General features: G+C 40.6%; 1 protein-coding gene and 1 long non-coding RNA gene across 3 annotated transcripts in view; both read right to left on the minus strand.

The window, feature by feature from the left end:
* Positions 1–22590, minus strand: part of LOC128203705 (uncharacterized) — a 291364-nt gene that overhangs the window by 7853 nt on the left and 260921 nt on the right. The window lies entirely within an intron of this gene.
* LOC128203702 (uncharacterized) lies at positions 1211–22583 on the minus strand. 2 transcript variants are annotated; one of them, XM_052905227.1, is made up of 6 exons: positions 22485–22529; positions 21260–21329; positions 15302–15614; positions 14569–14686; positions 11374–11566; positions 1211–2660 (listed from the first exon to the last, which is right to left on the minus strand). In XM_052905227.1, the coding sequence occupies exons 3-6, from the start codon at positions 15605–15607 to the stop codon at positions 1898–1900; spliced, it is 1380 nt and encodes a 459-aa protein (XP_052761187.1). In that variant the 5' UTR covers positions 15608–15614; positions 21260–21329; positions 22485–22529; the 3' UTR covers positions 1211–1897. The 2 variants fall into 2 exon arrangements, with proteins under 2 accessions (XP_052761187.1, XP_052761188.1); XM_052905228.1 differs by lacking the exon at positions 21260–21329 and having other exon boundaries at positions 22485–22583.

Raw genomic sequence — 22590 nt, forward strand, 5'->3', positions numbered from 1 at the left:
GTATACGCTTAACGTGTGTGTGTGTGTGTGTGCGTGTGCGTGTGCGCGTGCGCGTGTTTGTGTGTGCGGGTGTATGTGTGTGTTAAATAAACCGAGGGGTTTTCACGTGCTTTACAACCAATTTTTTTAAAACAATATAGGAATAACTTTACGATTTTTACATCTCGAATATGTGTTTCACCACATATGATATATGAATCAGTAACTGTTTAATTAACATTGTTCCCCCTTGTGCATCAATAATGCTTTTACATTAAAATGTGTTATAACATATATCATTATTTTATGAAAACAATTTGTTGATGGGAAGGGTGAGGGGATATGTTCATCTGTACACGGTTGTTTACCCAGGTATCTCGGGTATTGGTGCTTTAAACGAACCAAGATGCTACCGGATCCGGATCTCTAGTACGTCACTCTGTCTCCTCAAGTCTTCTTATATCTAGATTTGACTGGGAATAACGGTCACTTCTATATCATGTTCCCTTATGGCATTCAAATACAATTTAAGTCGTGATAGCGTCACGGCGGGGTCAAGCCATAATGCAGCTACTAGCCCCCGGCAGACCTTGATAATCCCAAATCTGGAACAACAGTTCCAGAAAGGCCGTGCGAATGAATTAAGTCGCTCGAGACGAACGTTAAAACCGCTCTCATAAGTAAATGCATTGTTATAGATTGTTTTCAATATACGGGTATGTTGATATTGACTCGAGCATACCAAGTATGAGGTCCATGTGCTCCTGCGTCCTTCAGTAATTGACCGGAAACGGAATTTCAAGTCAATGTATCCACGACCTCCACCTTTGACCTATTGACCTCAAAATCAATTTGGTTTATCGACTGGTCGTTACCAACCTGCGTACCAAGTTTAAGATCCATGTACACCTGTGTCCTTCAGTAATTGACCGGAAACGGAATTTCATGTCAATGTCACCACGACATCCACATTTGACCTATTGACCTCAAAAGCAAACGGGTTAATCTGCTAGTCATTATCAACCTACCTACCAAGTTTGAAGTCATTGGACTTAAGCGTTCATAGGATATTGATCGGAAACCTGGAGGACGGACGGTTGAACAGACGAGCAAAAGACGGTCCAACAATAATTAGCGGCCCTTCGGATGCATACAAACTTCTTTAACACAAATAACAAAATTATATGACACAGCTTGTCACGTCATTCTCATACAAAATACAATAAACGACTTATCTATAAAAGTTTAATAACAACCACTTATTTCAATATTTTCCATGATTTAACAACCACTTCACGTCATTATACTCATACATGCCACCTTATCATTTACCAACGTGCCTTCCATAATTAACAATTGAAAACCCTAAACATGCCGTTCACAAGGAGTGATATATTTTCCTTATATATCCCTATGGCAGCGAGAAGGCAACAACTAAATAAACAGACCTAATGTTTCTTTTTTTCGGTTGAAGTCAATACTTCAAAACATTATTATAACAATTGAGCGAAGTTAGCAAATAAGTATAAAAATAATCACAGGGAAATAATATTCAAAATACCACACACAAAATAAATGTTTCTGGTGCAAAATTACTTTTCCTTTACACAGCCAAGAATGTGTATGAATTTGGAAGTCAATACCTCAAAAACATATGGAGTTGTGGAGAAAAGCTGACATGTCCCTTTGTGACTCCTATGTAGCTCCAACACTAAGTGGTTGGGCACTAGGTTTGGACAAGAGAATGAAGACCATTGACATGCAGCTTGGACATATGTATTAGAATAGAACACAATATCTTTACTTACATCAACACAGATTTTAATACTGAGAAATGAAAAACGTGCTGTTAATGTTTTTAACTATACAAGGCGGATGTCTGTTAAGGCCCAACACAAATGGCGGGTTGTCATACAATTTAATCTTTTTCTGGGAAAAACTTTTCGATTAGAAATTCTTGGTGAGTCTTATTTAACGCATTTATAAAGGCTTTCTTGCTCACCGGCCGATTTGATAAAATATTCACAAGAACCGACCTGGTTTGCATGGCAGGCTGGTGGGATGCAATTGACGTAAGTTCAGTATGCGTGATCATTTTGTTCTCGTACATGTGGTCAATAACGTCCGTCACTGTAAAATTGTTCTTCAAATAGGTAAAGTGTTTTTGAATCACGTCTTTCAAATACACCGGGTCTTCCGGTGACGCCGGAGGGGCCGTCGACGCTGGCACAAACGTCGGACCTTGAACAGGAAGTGCCTCGTTTTCGTGTTCGCTTGGCGTATCATACCGATAATACGCATGCACAGCAGAGTTTTCATAAGGATCTTCCGGTATGTCAGGACACAGAAAGTGACTTGGACTAGGGCCTTCTAGAAAACTCGTCTCTACACGAACAGTTATTCCATACAGTTCCAAGACCAGCCAAACTTTCTCATTCGCCCTAAGGTGACAGGTTGTACGTTTCCGTCGACCCTTCGCGGACCAGATATCGATGGCTTCGCCCGTGAATTTGAGCACTACAGCGTTTCCGGTACACTCATCCTTTTCTAGCTTTTCAATCTGCAACCAGGCGGGTTCCTCGTCGTTGTCGCCCAACGGAACTGATACGTCAAACTTGCCCCTGTTTTTGATCTGGAACTCCCGTGGGTCTTGTTTTGTGTATCGGAGTAGCAGATAGAACCTGTTGGGAACAAATAGAATGAATGAACATCTAATAAGTAGTTATTGTAAATACAAGAAACACATACACATGTACATAACTCGCATACGAATAATGCAATCATATGATATGATTAAGGTGTTTTGATTTTCTTGACTGCGAAATATCAGTAGAAGAAATTGTCAAAACCATAAAGTCGCTGAAGCGGCACAAAGCCTGTGATTTCGATAGAAATGTTGCGGATTTTTTCATTGACAGTAACGATTTTATTTCGCCTTATCTTTATACTCTGTTTAACTATATATATGATAATTGTGTTTATCCGAAATGTTGGACTAAATACGTAATTGTCCCTATTTTTAAAAAGGGAGATAATACTTATCCAGCAAATTATAGAAGCATTACTCTAGTAAATGTTACTGCCAAAACATATTCACTAATATTAAGAAATCGAATTAACAAATGGTGTGAAAATAACAATAAATATAATGATGGTCAATTTGGTTTTAGAGATGGTCACTCTACAGCTGATGCAATTTTCCTTCTTCACGCAAAAAGTCCTTAACAAAGGTTCCAAACTGTGGTGCGCATTCATAGATTACAAAAGAGCTTTTTGACACAGTTAATAGAGATGCATTATGGGTAAAATTGATTAAATCAGGTATCAGCTGTAAAATGATCAACATGATAAAGTGATAAAGCGACATCCAATCCTGTATAAAAATAGCTAGAGACAATAGCTATTCTCAAATGTTTGATGTTACAGTCGGTTTGAAACAGGGGGAGCCATTATCTCCCCTTTTATTTATAAATGATATATATGAAAACATTGATTTCAACTCACTCTGTACAAAAGACCTTGAACTGCTATCTATGTATATGATACTATTTGCTGATGATATTGTGTTTTTTACTACTGTCGTACTGATGCAGCCAGTCTCCAAGCTCAGATTAACTCTATTTTTCATTACTCTATCAAATGGGGTTTGAAAATTAATGATAACAAAACAAAAGTTTGTATATTTGAAAAAAGGAAGCAATATAGAAATATTGAGTTCTTTATAAATAATGAGATTATTGAAGTTGTTGATAATTTTACGTACTAAGGTATTAATTGTATGTATTCAGGCAATATGTCTAGTGCTGTTAAGATGTTACATGATCAAGCCCTTAGGGCATATAATAGTCTCCTGATGTTGTTCGATCGTGTCAAATTAGATGTTATGACCAAGTTATCGTTGTTCAATACTACGATTGTGCCTATTCTTGTATACGGGTCAGAAGTCTGGGGAGTTTATAATTTTAACGAAGTTGATAAACTGCAAATTTGATTTTTAAAGCATTTACTTTCTGTCAATAAGACTCCTAACTATGCTGTATACGGTGAATTTGGAGAAATACCATTATCTATCGTTTGCAAGTTAAGGGCAATCAAATTCTGGTTAATGTTATAGAAAATGAATACCATTTTGTATTATGTTGTAGTAAATTTAGACTCTTACGCTTAAAATATCTAGGAAATATATCATGGCCAAATTTAAATATGTTTAAATGACTAATGTTCAGCAAAAGACAAATTAAGATAGCAATCTACATTAAGGCCCTTTTTTTATTAAATTGGTTAACGGATCCGCCGCCCAATTATTTCGAAAACTCAAAAAAAAAAAAAAATTGAAAAAAAAATTATATATATTTTTTTTTTAAATTGAAAAAAGTAAATCAGCTGGGTTTTTTTGCGCACATGAAATGATGTAAAACCTGTTGCCTGTTCCTTTGCAACATAAGAATGCAGTTTTACGATATTATTGGCAGCATCCAAATGATAAAGTATAGCGAGCTCCTAAATACAGAACAGAACAGAAATTTTATTCGACTTAAGCATAAAAAGCTCATCGTCACAACACTATGTATAGAAATAATGCATGGCATGTGACAAATATAACATAAGTTCTATTAATAAATCAATCCTAAGTTTGATATAGATATTGTGAGAGTGTGTATAACAATAACAAGAATGTCATCGATATTAAGGTATAATATGAAAAGGTAATGATTTCGGTGTTATAAAAATCTATATGAATTTCTCTCTATATATAAATACTTCTCAACGTTGATTAATACAGCCGCAAGGTTCAAGCTGCGTGATACATACAACTTTGTGGCTACTGTTTAAGGATATGAATATTAAAAAAAACAAAAAAAAAAACAAAAAAAAAAAAAAACAACAACAAAACAACAACAAAAAAAAGAAAAACACGCACACAAAAGGAAAAAAATTATGTACATCTCGTATGTCCTAAGGACCTACAGATTTATGTTTAAACACTACCGTTTATGATACAATCAAAATACCAAAGAAACATAGCAAAAATTTATACTATATTAAGGAATCACGTAATTTGAAGGACTTATCACAGTAAAGCGCTAACTTCCTTAGGGTGGTTTGGTTGTTACTTTGCATTAAAACAATATATTTCATCAAACTCGTATGAGTGTAAAAATACTTCGGAATATATTGACGTCTAAGGTCCGCATATACTGGACATTTGAGGACGAAATGAAATTCGTCCTCAATATCATTTAAATTACAGAGTGAACATTTTCTTTCATTCCTAGGAACCTTATTGTGTCGACCTATTTCTATAATTAGTTTATGGGATGAAAGGCGTAATTTAGATAAAATACTTCTATACTTTGTATTTTCAACAAGACTGAGATATGTGAGATATGAAGATTGTTCAAAATTTGTCTTAATTTCTTTAAACACATCTAGAGACGGAGACAAGTCTAACCAAGACCTCCAATTGCTGATATAAATATCTCTGAGTCTACTTTTTAGTACGGGAACAAATACGTCCATTTTTACCGACTCAGGGTATAACCATATTTCATAAAGACCGGATGATTGGAGAATTTCCTTAACCTTTGATGCCCAGTTCGTAGAAGAATGATTTTCAACACTATAAATTTGATCCTGTAATATAACATTTAAAATGCAATTATCTCGCTTGACTATATGAAGTTTTAAGAAATATTTAACCATTCTTACATGTCTTTCGATATATAATGGGAACCTGCCCAACTCTCCGTACACAGCCAACGTATTGGTTGACTGTTTCACATTTAATACCCATTTACAAACTTTTTGTGGACTCTTTCTACCACGTCCGAATTTATATAACCCCAGACTTCAGAACCATAGTAATAAAAAACCTCTCGTTAATCTGTCAAAGTTCGCCAGATATTTGTTGAATCACGTGAAATTTTAACAATTATTAATTACTCTACTTCTTCTTACCTCCAGGCTTATATTCCAAATCACGCAGCGATCGTTGTCTATACAAAGTCCATTATTCATAACTAATTAAATCTAAATAATCTCATATTAAATTTGTAGCAAGTCCAAGACCACTTACACCATTCATAAATTTCTGCACGTGCTTTTTGTACCGTTAGCCAACAAAACGAGGCGAATTTCCATAAAATATCCCGAGTTTAAGGGACTTGTTTTTACTACAGATCTGTTAGCAGATCAACGAGCAGTATACATGCCAAATTCTTAAGCTGTACAACTTTGTATTACATTGATTTCCTTAATCATGCCTGTTAGCGATTTGTCACTGTACCCGGTGGTAAAATTGCCTCAATTGTTATTTTCCGTCATGTTGTTTACCCAATTGCCTGTATATGTTATTACATGTCTGTTGTAACAATATGTTACCGTGACAAAATAAAAAGTGAATGTGTGTGTGTGTGTGTTTAAAAATTGTTTATAAAATGGCGGCCTCAATTGAGCTGAGATCATACAAAAAAAATAATCTCATTTTCAATATACCATCTGCATTTAAACTAATTTTTTTTGGAATAACTGACATCAAGGCTGATGTCTGTATCAATGGTAACAAATCACATATAAACCATAGTAATTGATAAAATATATTGTCCTGTGATTGTCCCAGGTGGCATAAATTGTTAAACAAACTATATGGAGACTACTATTCAAGTAATCAAAATCTGGGGTCACTTAAATTTTGTTAAAGATGCACTCTTACTCCCAATTATTTTTTTTACTTCAATTATACTATTGTTTCAATATTCCAAAAAAGGATGAATAAATGTCGAAAACAATGGTTCTTATGAAGAATACCGAGTTAGATTTGGAAGAAATGTGCATTTATCACGGTTTTTCTACCTTAAGAGACTATAGAAGATCACAGTAAATCTTTTAGCATTCACCAATCATTTAATATTTTTACGTTTTCCGTTATTAAATACACGGTTACAATCTTGTTATCAGTAATAAATATTTTCCAAAAATGCATTATTTAGTAAGCAGTCGAAGGTTTATCAGTCAAAATATATGTTTGTTATATTTGAGTGTGTATTGATTTTGAATCAGGGTGTCACCTTAAAGATGCAGAGAAAAATCTTAACTTCAAAGAATTCATTACTGAATATAAAGTCATTTTTATTATTTACATTTCCTTATTCCATTTAATAACTAATTGATTCAGTGAAATTTGTTTCATTGTGCTTTTTCCGTTCAGAAGAAGTAGTGCCCAGCAATGAGGAGACTATAAGTATCTTCCATGGCCGAGAGTGTAAGATAGGTTCATTCCGACCCGAGCGAGGGTAGGTATGAACCTATCTTACACGAGCGGCTATGGTAGATGGTTTTTCTCCCACCTCATTTAAGCAAAACTAAGTAAAAATGTATTTTTTGCTGGAACTCTTTTGTGCTTAGTGAAAATAATTGCGTATGGATATGCGATAGCACGTTGTTGTCATGGATACGCGCGCAGTGATCATGTGAATGTTAATAGTCAAATCGGTCTTTTTAAATAGTTCTAAGGAAAATGAAGCATTATTTCTTGAATGGTGCGTGAAAACTGTTTTATGGTGACATTTCAAGCGAGAAGTAATTAATTAGCGTTCTAAATATTACCATAAGACAAGATTTCCTTGATGCTACTGACGACAGTCTTCAACAAGGGAGGTTATTATAATGTGGTGAACGTTAAAAAGGAGTTCCATACGGGCATTTTATCTTCGCCCGTGGGCAAGATAAGAATATCTAGCATGGTTAAATTATTGGATCTACTTATCTGAGGTGGGAGAAAAGAATTTCTAGCATGGTTAAATTATTGGATCTACTTATCTGAGGTGCGAGAAACAGGCATATTCATTGTAAGGTTGATATGTGGAAATAGTGTTGCAAATAGGAAAACTCTTGCAGTCAGGATGTGCTTCAAAAAACATCAACAAAAAGTGACAGTAAAACTGAAAGTTTGTAATAATATTGACTTGAAATATGACACTATTATAAGGTGGAAGTGTATAAATGGCTTATATAATGATTACGTTAATTTGAATTTGAAATTGGTAGGAGAGAAAATTGGACTGTTAAGCCAAACATATGTGTATGACAAAGTGAGCATTTGAACATATCAATATTCATTATAATATTGAGGCATTGAAGGCATTGTGTTTCATAGAAATCAAAACATACTTAAGCATTTCAAATGTCATTCATATGTATCTATGAACATGTAATTCCTGTTTGTTGTTATTTTGATCTTTGATTGTGGGTTTTGCCACAAACGCTTTAAAAAATACATGTACATGTATTGTAAAAGAAATAGTATGAGTATGAAATCCTTTTTTTTTTCGCACCACCCGTCCAATATTTTTTCAAAAAAATCCGTTAACAACAATAGTAGTCCTCCTTATGTTAACCTTTGTTTATTTATGCTTTTTCCTTCTAAGTGTTTAACAATTTATATCGTCATATTTAATTACATGATGTATATTTATTATTATTATTCCGTTACTCTTTATAGTTGATTTATGTTTTTGCCATATTTATGTTGTTAATGGCCAAAGGCACATACACATGACTTATTTAAGTGAATTATTATGTGATTAGACGATATACGTTAGTATAAGTCTTAATAAAATATCTGTTCTGTTCTGTTCTGCTATTTTATGCCGATCTGCCAATAAACTTTGAAACTTGAAACTTGCTGATAGTAATGTGTCCAGCAAGTGATTGTTGATTGGATCGTGTCCATGTGATTGCTGATTGGATCGTGTCCATAAAGTGATTGTTGATTGGATCGCGTCCATAAAGTGATTGTTGATTGGATCGCGTCCATAAAGTGATTGCTGATTGGATCGCGTCCATAAAGTGATTGTTGATTGGATCGCGTCCATAAAGTGATTGTTGATTGGATCGCGTCCATGTGATTGTTGATGGGATCGCGTCCATGAGATTGTTGATTGGATCGCGTCCATGTGATTGTTGATTGGATCGCGTCCATGTGATTGTTGGTTGGATTACGTCCATAAAGTGATTGTTGATTGGATCGCGTCCATGTGATTGTTGATTGGATCGTGTCCATAAAGTGATTGTTGATTGGATCGCGTCCATGTGATTGTTGATTGGATCGCGTCCATAAAGTGATTGTTGATTGGATCGCGTCCATGTGAATGTTGATTGGATTACGTCCATAAAGTGATTGTTGATTGGATCGCGTCCATGTGATTGTTGATTGGATCGCGTCCATAAAGTGATTGTTGATTGGATCGCGTCCATGTGATTGTTGATTTGATCGCGTCCAAGTGATTGTTGATTGGATCACGTCCATAAAGTGATTGTTGATTGGATCGCGTCCATGTGATTGTTGGTTGGATTGCGGCCATGAGATGATTGTTGATTGGATTGCGTCCATGTGATTGTTGGTTGGATCGCGTCCATGAGATGATTGTTGATTGGATCGCGTCCATGTGATTGTTGGTTGGATTGCGTCCATGTGATTGTTGGTTGGATTGGGTCCATGAGATGATTGTTGATTGGATCGCGTCCATGTGATTGTTGGTTGGATTGCGTCCATGAGATGATTGTTGGTTGGATTGCGTCCATGAGATGATTGTTGATTGGATCGCGTCCATGTGATTGTTGGTTGGATTGCGTCCATGAGATGATTGTTGATTGGATTGCGTCCATGAGATGATTGTTGATTGGATTGCGTCCATGTGATTGTTGGTTGGATTGCGTCCATGAGATGATTGTTGATTGGATCGCGTCCATGTGATTGTTGGTTGGATTGCGTCCATGAGATGATTGTTGGTTGGATTGCGTCCATGAGATGATTGTTGATTGGATTGCGTCCATGTGATTGTTGGTTGGATTGCGTCCATAAAGTGATTGTTGATTGGATCGCGTCCATGTGATTGTTGGTTGGATTGCGTCCATGAGATGATTGTTGATTGGATCGCGTCCATGTGATTGTTGGTTGGATTGCGTCCATGAGATGATTGTTGATTGGATTGCGTCCATAAAGTGATTGTTTATTGGATCGCGTCCATGTGATTGTTGATGGGATCGCGTCCAGGAGATGATTGTTGATGAGATCGCGTCCATGTGATTGTTGATTGGATTGCGCCCAGGAGGTGACTGTTGATTGGATATCGTCCAGGATGTGATTGTTGATTGGATCGTGTAAAGCATTTTGCACTGTTCCTGATTTATAAGCACTTTTGCGTTTGATTGCAAAACCTATTTCAATTAATCTCCATTAAAATTTTATTTTGGAAAATGTTCCCCTCAAAACATCGGCACATCTATGAAAATACAAATATATTATGCTATCCTGATATTGAATGACGTAAACTTTAGAATACACCCTACATTTTCAGCCAATGAAATTGCAGATCATTAATGCAACCATTAAGCACTATACTTAATCATAAAGAATTTCACCTTTCGCGGGTGTTTAGAGGTCCGCCTACTGCCACTCATCCAATACACATTCCATGCGTCAGATTTTGTGTTGTTAATGTATCAGCCAATAAGGTTGTATTTTAAGTCATTTAGATGACCTGAAGTAAATTCTTAATGAATAATAAGGGCACGTTCGATACGCTCACTCCGCCCATTATTATTCATTAAGAATCTACTTCATGTCTTTTAACTATTACTTAAACTATAATATTAGTATGTTTTAAACTATAAATTAACTGCGGGCGCCAACGCCTAAAGATTGATTCACTATGATAAATTCGTATTCTATGTGTAATAGTTAGATGAAATCTTAATGAATGGGAGGACTGGGCGTAGCGAACGAGCCCCCTTAATCATTAAAATTTAGGCCATCTATCGGACGTAGAAAACAACCTCATTGGCTGACTCATTGTCAACGCCATATCTGGCACAGGGAGTGTGTACAAGATGAGAAGCAATAGGTGGACCGAGAAAATTGAAACTCTTAATAGATAAACCTAGTACGTAGGTTGTATTCCAAAAACATATAACAATGTTGATATAAATATCATAAACTTATTTAGTTAAGCTCTAGAAGTCAATATAAGATCTTCGTTGGGTGTAAAATTCATAAATCGGTCCTACTAAACTACTTTTCTTTATTGTATGGGTCCGTCCAATAAGTTGAGCATTATATAAGGAGAACAACAAAGGGATCGTAAAACATAAAGTAGTTACTTACAACGATACGAAATATGTCATATATTATTGTATTATGATATATGAATACTAACAACACACGAACAATTACTCAGACCGCAATTGATAGGATATATTGAAAGAGAAGCCAGGAGCAAACGACACACGCTATTTATCAGCAAAACAAATAACAACAGAATGAGTGTGCTAGCTCTGGAGTCTGAATACCATTAACACAGAAACATGGTGAAGGAAAAGGGTTTTATGTCATACCTGCCGGGAATAGTGCTCTGGTATGGTTTGGGGGTGCATGAGAGTTTAATAGTCACTTCCGGTGAAAGCGGCTCGCTGACAAAGCACAGGGCGGCCGGGCTCTTGTGAAGGCTCGTTGTTACAGCAGGGTTATTTAGACGCTTGATATTTCGGCCATGATTCTCGGAGAACTCTTGGCGCGTGTTGTCGTTCCCTTAAATGTGTCCATCATCAGTTCATATATTGGTAAAATCAGAAACACTGTCAGTAAAATGCATGTTTAGCTGGCTTACTGACAATACTTGAACATTAAACTTCGTTGCAACTTAAAATGTTCTTATGTACAGATCGAATTGCACAACATATGTCTTAAAACAGTGTTCAATGTTCTGAAGTTTCATCAGGGGACAATCTCAACTTCAAGTGAATGTCACAACCTTTCATTAAAGTCCAGTCTTATCGTGACCCAATTTCACCACATTGTGCACTTCGAGATTAAATTATGATACATATATAAAACACAAATATTCCTCTAAGTGCACAATCGGTATATATAATATAAATATATGTGTGTGTGTGTGTGTGTGTGTGTGTGTGTGATCTAGTTCAGGCCCCAATATCACGAGAATACTTTCAATTTCAATCTCAACTCAATTTACCATACTACGTATTACATCAAAATTTGTTAAATATCGTATGTTTTTACACCTTTTAATTCTATCATAGAATGTGTTGATGAACATGGACCTTTGGTCAAGATTCCAGCGGAAAATATTCAACAGCGAAAAAGTATTTGAGTACAATCTATTATTTTTCTAACTCAAGTATGTTTTTTTCTCTAGAATTTTTTTTTGAACATATTTAATTAAAAAGTATATTACATGCAATATTTTGATTCATACTATGCTTTTATGTGGTGAAATGAGTTGAGATTGAGATTTGACTTAAGTATTTTCGGGATATTGTGGTCAGGACCTACCGCGACTTTGTCCAATGTGGCTGCCATCACCCAAAATATTATAAGGACGCACTTACATAATAGTTTTAATTCATGTATTTGTGTGCAAAAGTGAATGACTTAGAGGATCATTTCGCTTTGGCTGGAGTGAAATTATAACATTTGATCATTTCTCTCTGGCTTATGAACTTTTTTGACAAATAACTTTCGGTTAAAACTGATCTTTGACGCGGAAACAAATTTAGTGTGTTTCCAGTTACAAGACCTATTGATTTAAATCCTTTTTAATATCTACCTTACCTATCATCGAATTTTATTTTTCCTAAATTCAGCTGGATTTGACATGAATACAGCCAGGTGTTCTATGCATTGTAAGGCAACCTATCTTTTCGTATTTGTTTTGTAAACCATGCATTTTGTATTTTGATTGTGATGAAAAATGATTATTTCATTACATTTCAGCGATTCGGCACTCCTTTATTGTCGGATAATTCACATTTAGCTGACGAACTAGACGTTTGGAAGAACGTTAGCTGTTTTAGGCTGTATGCGGCTAGGCCTACAGACGTTTATAACCGTAATTCGGAATCTACCATCGTCAGATTGACATTACCAAAACGTTTTTTTTGTAATCAAGAACAGATGCCCCCCCCCCCCTTCCTCTATAGTTGTCTCATTCAGTTCCACAACACTCGACAGAATAAAGACATATGAAAATAAATGTATGGAAAGTAATAGAATGCTTGAAACAGAAACAGTTGGACAAACGCATGTCAACAAGAATCCTACTCTGGCTCTTCATTGTCATCTGAATATAATGCCTGCTTGAGACTTGATAAACTGTATCTTTATGTCATTGTAGTCATGTTTAAGTAATGCACTCTATGACAAATGTATATGAAACTTTCGTGGCGAGTTATTTCAAAATATTAAAGCGGTTCGAGAGTTATGGAGCGGACACAAAATATGATAATGTGACCTTTGACCTCTAAGTTTGACATTGACCTTGAACCAAAATGGTTGTAACATACGCCCTGCACATCGTCTTAATATGGTAAAGATTTGTGGGTAGTTATATGAAAATCCTTCAAGCGGTTTAAGAGGTATGGAGTGGACACGAAATATAGTCATATTATAGCTATATGACCTTTGACCTCTTAAGTGTGACCTTGATCTTGAACCGACCTGGTTGTAAAATGCACTCTGCACATTGTCTCATTATAGTGAACATTAAACTGAGGTTAATTTTAAAACATTTCGTTGTACTCGTCATCAGCTAAGTCACATATAGCGTTATTCGTCTTTAAAATCGGTAAATATTTTTATCAGGTAAATTATGGTTGCCAAGGCAACACAAATTCTAGTTTTGAGGAATATTTATATGAATTTCAAAATATTTCCCTTTCAAAATCTTAATATCACTAAGCAACGCATTTATTCAGGTAACAGTAAGGACTTCAACAATGATTTTATTTACATGGTGGCTGTCTAGGGTTTTGGTGGCCATTTTGGACGGATCTTGAGTAGGTACAGGTGTACCAGGTTTCGAAATATTAACCCAATATGCTCAATTTATCACAATATAATCAGACCTATCATAAAAATGCGTATACATATAATACAAAGGGCATGTAATGTTCTCGGACTTCCACAGTACAACAAGTTGTTATATTTCAATGAAACTTCGTACAAATATGTGGCAAGTTATGTTAAAATCTGTCCATACATGAGAAAGTTACAGCCCGGACACGACCACATATACTCTACGCCCTTATAAGCACCATTCCATAGTATTCCAAATCTAAGTGTGACCTTGAACTTAAAGGTAGGAACACTGGTCTCGTAAGCGAAACATGCCAAACACATGTGGCAATAATTATTTATTTCATTTTAAAAATCTGTTTACAAGAGAAAGCTACAGCACGGACACGAGAAGTTGAGCCGGACGCACGGACGGGCGGACTACGCGATTTTAATTTGCCCAACTTGGGAGGAACACAAATCAGCATCCTAGGGATGGATACATTAAGGATAATAACAACATTCAACATTATTTACTCATATATTATAGTCATATATTTCTAATACATGTGCAATTATTGTGTTGAAAGGTCGTCCTGGAACGACTGACTCTCGTATGAACCAAAACACTTATAGCCTTTAAGATGACAAAACTAACAGTCTGATCAGATGTCGAGCTTAAAATAAATAAGTCAAACGGATCCAACAAGAAATATAACGTGGATAATTACGCTAACCTGTTGCTTCAAGCCGAAGTTCCACTGCCCCATATTTAACCTCCGCCACAACAAAGTAGTCCGTGTTTGATTGGATACGGTGCTTGTAATGACCACCCCCGTAGCTCGATACCACCTCCTGTCCGAACATATCTCATGTGTTAATAAACATTCCATTGCATACATGTATGTCTTAACATGTAGATTGAGTCTGTCTTTGCAATGAAATGTATGCAGCTAATGCCTCATATAGAACTAATTATACAGTTTAAGACGAAACAAAACATCAAAACATTATTCATTAGAAACTATGACCGTTGATAATTTCCCTTCCCAAACATGGAATACGAAGAGAGAAACATGGCTTTTAGTTGAAATCATGAAATCTATAACTACATATGTTACGATGTTTAAATGTATAACTTAAGTCGGTTGTCCGGTTAGCGCGGTGGTCAGCGCATTTGCTTCTCACCAAGGCGACCCGGGTTCGATTCCCGGCCTGGGCGCATGTGAGTTTGGCTAGTGGTCACCAAGCCGGACAAGTGGGTTTTCTCCGGGTCCTCCGGTTTCCCCCACAACACAAGGCCACACTCTCGCGCAACATTGTGCCAACGAGAGTGACTCATTACAAGCTATCATAGCTTTCTTCACAATCGTTGTAAAATATATAATGTTTAAACTAACTTAAGCCGTCAGACGAATTTTATTAACGTAAATGATAGCTCATCCCATTCCAGTGGACGTTCATACTAACCATGGCTGACTCATCCAGATTAATACTCATCGTGCACTTCCGCTTGTGAATCTTGACATCATTCAGGAAGTGGTAGCCTTCTAACAGCTGCGTGGTTTCCGGCACTGCACCTCCAAGCGACTGCGGGTCTTTTGTAGTTATTCCAAGCTCTATTGCACCCGTACCCTCCAATGTCAAGGTGACGGGCTCAAATCCAGTGAGTGGACGCGCCGTAAACACAATGCCACCACTCTGTATGGGCGTCCAGGAGGCGTGGCTGTGGTCGCGGTCATAGGCGACGTTCTTGCCCTTGATCTCATGGAACATAGCTTATCTGTCAGAGAAAATACCATCCTTGTAAATTACAATGTAGCAGCAGGCCCCTCTAGCTGTAAAACGCAAGAGGAGTGCCTCTCTAGCTGTAGAACGCAAGCGCCCACTAGCAGTAGAAGCCAAGAAGAGTGCCCCACTAGCTGAAGAACGCAAGAGGAGTGCCCCACTAGCAGTAGAAGCCAAGAGGAGTGCCCCACTAGCAGTAGAAGCCAAGAGAAATCCCCCTAGCTGTAGAACCAAAAAGGAGTGCCACTCTAGCTGTAGAAGCCAAGAAGAGAGCCCCTCTAGCTGCAGAAGCCAAGAGGAGTGCCCCTTTAGCTGTATGACCCAAGAGGAATGCCCCTAGCTGTATGGCTCAAGAGGGTGTCCCCTAGCTGTATGACCCAAGAGGGTGACCCCTAGCTGTATGACCCAAGAGGAATGCCCCTAGCTGTATGGTTCAAGAGTGTGTTTCCTAGTTGTATGGCCCAAGAGGGTGACCAATAGCTGTATGACTCAAGAGTGTGTCCCCTAGCTGTATTACCCAAGAGGGTGTCCCATAGCCGTAAGACCCAAGAGGACTCCCCCTAGCTGTATGGCTCAAGAGGATGCCACTCCAGCTGTATGACCCAAGAGTGTGTCCCCTAGCTGTATGGCTCAAGACTGTGTCCCCTAGCAGTATTACCCAAGAGGGTGTTCCCTTGCTGTATGGCTCAAGAGGGTGTTCCCTAGCCGTATGGCTCAAGAGGGTGTCCCTTAGCTGTATTACCCAAGAGGGTGCCCCCTAGCTGTATGGCTCAAGAGGGTGTTCCCTAGCCGTATTACCCAAGAGGTTGACCCCTAGCTGTATGGCCCAAGAGGGTGTCCCCTAGCTGTATTACCCAAGAGGGTGTTCCCTAGCTGTATGGCTCAAGAGGGTGTTCCCTAGCCGTATGGCTGAAGAGGGTGTCCCCTAGCTGTATTACCCAAGAGGGTGTCCCCTAGCTGTATGGCTCAAGAGGGTGTTCCCTAGCTGTATGGCTCAAGACGGTGTCCCCTAGCTGTATGGCTCAAGAGGGTCTCCACTAGCTGTATGGCTCAAGAGTGTGTCCCCAAGCTGTATGGGTCAAGAGGGTGTCCCCTAGCTGTATGGCTCAAGGGGGTGTTCCCTAGCCGTATGGCTCAAGAGGGTGTTCCCTAGCTGTATAGCTCAAGAGGGTGTTCCCTAGCTGTATGGCTCAAGAGGGTGTTCCCTAGCTGTATGGCTCAAGAGGGTGTTCCCTAGCTGTATGGCTCAAGAGGGTGTTCCCTAGCCGTATGGCTCAAGAGGGTGTTCCCTAGCCGTATGGCTCAAGAGGGTGTCCCCTAGCTGTATTACCCAAGAGGGTGTCCCCTAGCTATATGGATACAGAGGGTGTCCCCTAGCTGTATGGCTCAAGAGGGTGTCCCCTAGCTGTATGGCTCAAGAGGGTGTCCCCTAGCTGTATGGCTCAAGAGGGTGTCCCCTAGCTGTATTACCCAAGAGGATGTCCCCTAGCTGTATGGTTCAAGAAGATGTCCCCTAGCTGTTTGGCTCAAGAGGGTGCCCCCTAGCTGTTTGGCTCAAGAGGGTGCCCCCTAGCTGTATGGCTCAAGAGGTTGTTCACTAGCCGTATGGCTCAAGAGGGTGCCCCCTAGCTGTATTACTCAAGAGGGTGTCCACTAGCTGTATTACCCAAGAGGGTGTCCACTAGCTGTATGTCTCAAAAGGGTGCCCCCTAGCTGTTTGGCTCAAGAGGGTGCCCCCTAGCTGTTTGGCTCAAGAGGGTGCCCCCTAGCTGTATTACCCAAGAGGGTGTCCACTAGCTGTATTACCCAAGAGGGTGTCCACTAGCTGTATGTCTCAAAAGGGTGCCCCCTAGCTGTATGGCTCAAGAGGGTGTCCCCTAGCTGTATGGCTCAAGAAGATGTCCCCTAGCTGTTTGGCTCAAGAGGGTGCCCCCTAGCTGTATGGCTCAAGAGGTTGTTCACTAGCCGTATGGCTCAAGAGGGTGCCCCCTAGCTGTATTACCCAAGAGGGTGTCCACTAGCTGTATTACCCAAGAGGGTGTCCACTAGCTGTATGTCTCAAAAGGGTGCCCCCTAGCTGTATGGCTCAAGAGGGTGTCCCCTAGCTGTATGGCTCAAGAGGGTGTCCCCTAGCTGTATGGCTCAAGAGGGTGCCCCCTAGCTGTATGGCTCAAGAGGGTGCCCCCAAGCTGTATGGCTCAAGAGGGTGCCCCCAAGCTGTATGGCTCAAGAGGGTGCCCCCTAGCTGTATGGCTCAAGAGGGTGTCCCCTAGCTGTATGGCTCAAGAGGGTGCCCCCTAGCTGTATGGCTCAAGAGGGTGTTCCCTAGCCGTATGGCTCAAGAGGGTGCCCCCAAGCTGTATGGCTCAAGAGGGTGCCCCCTAGCTGTATGGCTCAAGAGGGTGTTCCCTAGCCGTATGGCTCAAGAGGGTGTCCCCTAGCTGTATGGCTCAAGAGGGTGTCCCCTAGCCGTATGGCTCAAGAGGGTGTCCCCTAGCCGTATGGCTCAAGAGGGTGCCCCCAAGCTGTATGGCTCAAGAGGGTGCCCCCTAGCTGTATGGCTCAAGAGGGTGCCCCCTAGCTGTATGGCTCAAGAGGGTGCCCCCTAGCTGTATGGCTCAAGAGGGTGTCCCCTAGCTGTATGGCTCAAGAGGGTGTTCCCTAGCCGTATGGCTCAAGAGGGTGACCCATAGCTGTATGGTTTAAGAGGATGTCCGCTAGCTGTATGACCATAGAGGGTGACCCCTAGCTGTATGACCATAGAGGGTGACCCCTAGCTGTATGACCATAGAGGGTGACCCTTAGCTGTATGACTGTAGAGGGTGACCCCTAGCTGCATGACCATAGAGGGTGACCCCTAGCTGTATGACCATAGAGGGTGACCCCTAGCTGTATGACCATAGAGTGTGACCCATTATAAGCTGTATGGCTTAAGACTAAGTTAAGAGGGTGTCCGCTAGCTGTATGACCGTTGAGGGTGACCCCTAGCTCTATGGCTCAAGAGTGTGTCCCCTGGCTGTATAACCTACGAGTGTGTCCCCTGGCTGTATGACCTACGAGAGTGACCCCTAGATGTATGGCCTAAGAGGGTGTCCACTAGCTATAGCTGTATGACCCAAGAGGGCGTCTCCTAGCTGTGGGTCCTAAGAGGGTGTCCCCTAGCTGTTTGACCCAAGAGGGTGACCCCTAGATGTATGGATAAAGAGGGTGTCCACCAGCTATAGCTGTATGGCTCAAAAGGGTGTCCGTAAGTTCTATGGTTCAAGATTGTGTCCCCTAGCTGTATGGCTCAAGAGGGTGTTCCCTAGCCGTATGGCTCAAGAGGGTGTTCCCTAGCCGTATGGCTCAAGAGGGTGTCCCCTAGCTGTATTACCCAAGAGGGTGTCCCCTAGCTATATGGATACAGAGGGTGTCCCCTAGCTGTATGGTTCAAGAGGGTGTCCCCTAGCTGTATGGCTCAAGAGGGTGTTCCCTAGCTGTATTACCCAAGAGGGTGTCCCCTAGCTGTATGGTTCAAGAGTGTGTCCACTAGTTGTATGACTAAAGAGGGTGTTCCCTTGCTGTTTGACCCAAGAGTGTCTCCCCTAGCTGTTTGACCCAAGAGTGTGTCCCCTAGTTATATGGCCCAAGAGGGTGTTCCCTAGCTGTATGGCTCAAGAGGGTGACCCCAAGCTGTATGGCTCAAGAGGGTGTCCCCCTAGCTGTATGGCTCAAGAGGGTGACCAATAGCTGTGCATAATGGCTCAAGAGTGTGTGCCCTAGCTGTATGACTCAAGAAGGGTGTCCCCTAGCCGTACAACCCAAGAGGACTCCCCCTAGCTGTATGGCTCAAGAGGGTGCCCCTCCAGCTGTATGACCCAAGAGGGTGTGACCTAGCTGTATGGCCCAAGAGTGTGTCCCCTAGCTATATTACCCAAGAGGGTGACCCCTAACTGTATGGCTCAAGAGGGTGCCCCCTAGCTGTACGGCCAAAGAGGACTCCCCCTAGCTGTATGGCTCAAGAGGGTGGCCCCTAGCTGTATGGCTCAAGAGTGTTCCCCCTAGCCGTACGACCCAAGAGGACCCCCCAAGCTGTATGGCTCAAGAGTGTTCCCCCTAGCTGTACGACTCAAGAGGGTGTCCCCTAGCTGTATGGCGCAAGATGAGTTCCCTAGCCGTATGGCTCAAGAGGGTGTCCCCTAGCTGTATGGCTCAAGAGAATGTCCCCTAGCTGTATTACCCAAGAGGATGTCCCCAAGCTGTATGGCTCAAGAGTGTGACCCATAGCTGTACGGCTTAAGAGGGTGTCCGCTAGCTGTATGACCGTAGAGGGTGTCCACTAGCTCTATGGCTCAAGAGTGTGTCCCCTGGCTGTATGACATACGAGAGTGACCCCTAGATGTATGGCCTAAGAGGGTGTCCACTAGCTATAGCTGTATGGCTCAAGAGGGTGTCCCCTAGCTGTATGACCAAAAGGGGTGTCCTCTAGCTGTATGACCCAAGAGGGTGTCTCCTAGCTGTATGGCCTAAAGAATGTCCACAAGCTCTATGGTTCAAGAGTGTGTCCCCTAGCTGTTTGGCTCAAGAGGATGTCCGCTAGCTGTATGACCCAAGAGGGTGACCCCTAGATGTATGGCTAAAGAGGGTGCCCACCAGCTATAGCTGTATGGCTCAAAAGGGTGTTCCCCTAGCTGTATGACCCAAGAGAGTGTCTCCTAGCTGTATGACCTAAGAGTGTGTCCCCTAGCTGTTTGACCCAAGAGGAGTGCCCCATAGCTGTATGGCTCAAGAGGGTATCCCTAGCTGTATGACCCAAAAGGGTGTACCCTAACTGTATGACCCAAGAGGGTGACCCCTAGCTGTATGGCTCAAGAGTGTGACCCCTAGCTGTATGATTCACGAGGGTATCCCCTAGCTGTATGGCCCAAGAGGGTGCCCCCTAGCTGTATGGCTCAAGAGGGTGTCCCCTAGCTGTATGGCTCAAGAGGGCGTCCCCTAGCTGTATGACTCAAGAGGGTGTTCCCTAGCTTTATGACCCAAGAGGGTGCCCCCTAGCTGTATGACCCAAGAGGGTGTTCCCTATCTGTATGACACAAGAGGGTGTCCTCTAGCTGTATGACTCAAAAGGGTGTCCCCTAGCTGAATGGCTCAAGAGGGTGTCCCCTAGCTGTATGGCTAAAAAGGGTGCCCCCTAGCTGTATGGCTCAAGAGGGTGTCCCCAAGCTGTATGGCTCAAGAGGGTATTCCCTAGCTGTATGGCTCAAAAGGGTGTCCCCTAGCTGTATGGCTCAAGAGGGTGTCCCCAAGCTGTATGGCTCAAGAGGGTGTCCCCAAGCTGTACGGCTCAAAAGGGTGCCCCCTAGCTGTATGGCTCAAGAGGGTGTCCCCTAGCTGCATGGCTCAAGAGGGTGTCCACTTGCTGTATCACCAAAGAGGGTGACACATAGCTGTATGGCTCAAGAGGGTGTCCCCTAGCTGTATGGCCCAATAGTGTGTCCCCTAGCTTTATTGCTCAAGAGGACGTCCCCTAGCTATGGGACCCAAGGGGAGTGCCCCTAGCTGTATGGCACAAGAGGGTGTCCCCTAGCTTTATGGCCCAAGAGGATGACCCCTAGCTATTAGACCCAAGGGGAGTGCCCCTAGCTGACTGAAAATAGTTACCTGCGTCCTTTCTGAGTGCTGAATTTATTCAAACTCCTGTAGGTATACTCGATCGTGACCCTCAAAACCCCTAACAAAAACACTATATTGACTGTATATCAAAAATTGATCATAATAATTATAGCCAAGCGCAGTAATGTCAGGTGCGTATAGGTTTCCTGGTTCATTGTTTGGGGTGGAAAACGTCCTCGATTCGGTAAATATTAACATAATTTATCGAAATGACCATTCTTATATGTGTTATAGTACACATACATGGATTAAGAAAAGCAATCTACGCCTTTTAATCGTTATTTAAGTGTGCTATAGATTTACCAGATTTAGGATGAACCTGGGTTCTTAAAATGCACAGAAGGAAGCAGCAAGCATTTTCCTTTATGTGCCGATTTATCTCCAAAATTGGCGATCTTCATGCGGAAAACAATAACAATACCTTTTATTGATTAAACCAAGGTATCGGATGAGATTTGCACGGGAGATAACGGTATAAAATCGTAGTTTTAAAGAATGAAACGCACTGAGTGAGTCGGTAAGCCTAGTAAGAATGAGGATTGTTTTAACAAGATATTTTAATGCAGACATGACTTTTATCCAAATCATGCGTTATCGTAAACAAACATTGCTCTTCATTCGATACACAAGGTCGTTTCTAAAAAAGATTCCTTGAAACATTCAGAAAACAATGTTTATACTCACCGAGGACGAGGACGTTTTTCACCCTAAACAATTAGTCCAAATAATTGTACGTTGAAGGATTTTTTTTAGATTTTTGATATGGCAAATCCTTCACGACGTTAGGGATTGGAAGAATCCCGTATAACACGTCTATTATTTTAGACTACCTAAACAATGAACCAGGAAACCTGGACGCACCTGACATTATAAGTACTGCCCTTGATAGCAATATATCATGATACTTCAATTTTACACATTCTTACAAAATTGAATACCATATAGTGGTTTATATAGCTCTACAGGATATTTACTTTGTTAGTATGTGGGAAGAAGTAACTATTTAAAGGGAGCTAGGGACAGGTGTTTAGTTTGTGAACATTGATATATACCGATTCGAAATCGAAAGCAAAAACTTTGATGATTTCTTATATCAATCGTTAAAAGTGATTTAGTCTACTGTAAAAATGAAACATAGTATATTCTGCAAAAGTTGATTTATTACATTCCTATACATCTTCCTGTTAAATAAAAGATAAAGCAATTAATTCACCTGTGTTTTATTTCCCCATATAAAGATACAAGCAAATATGGCGACCTGGGGAAATCCATACGTCTAAAAATAGAATAGTGAGTCGACCGTGGTCCATGCACAGTGA

Source organism: Mya arenaria, chromosome 9 (assembly GCF_026914265.1).
Source record: "Mya arenaria isolate MELC-2E11 chromosome 9, ASM2691426v1".
Taxonomy (NCBI): Eukaryota; Metazoa; Mollusca; class Bivalvia; order Myida; family Myidae; genus Mya; species Mya arenaria.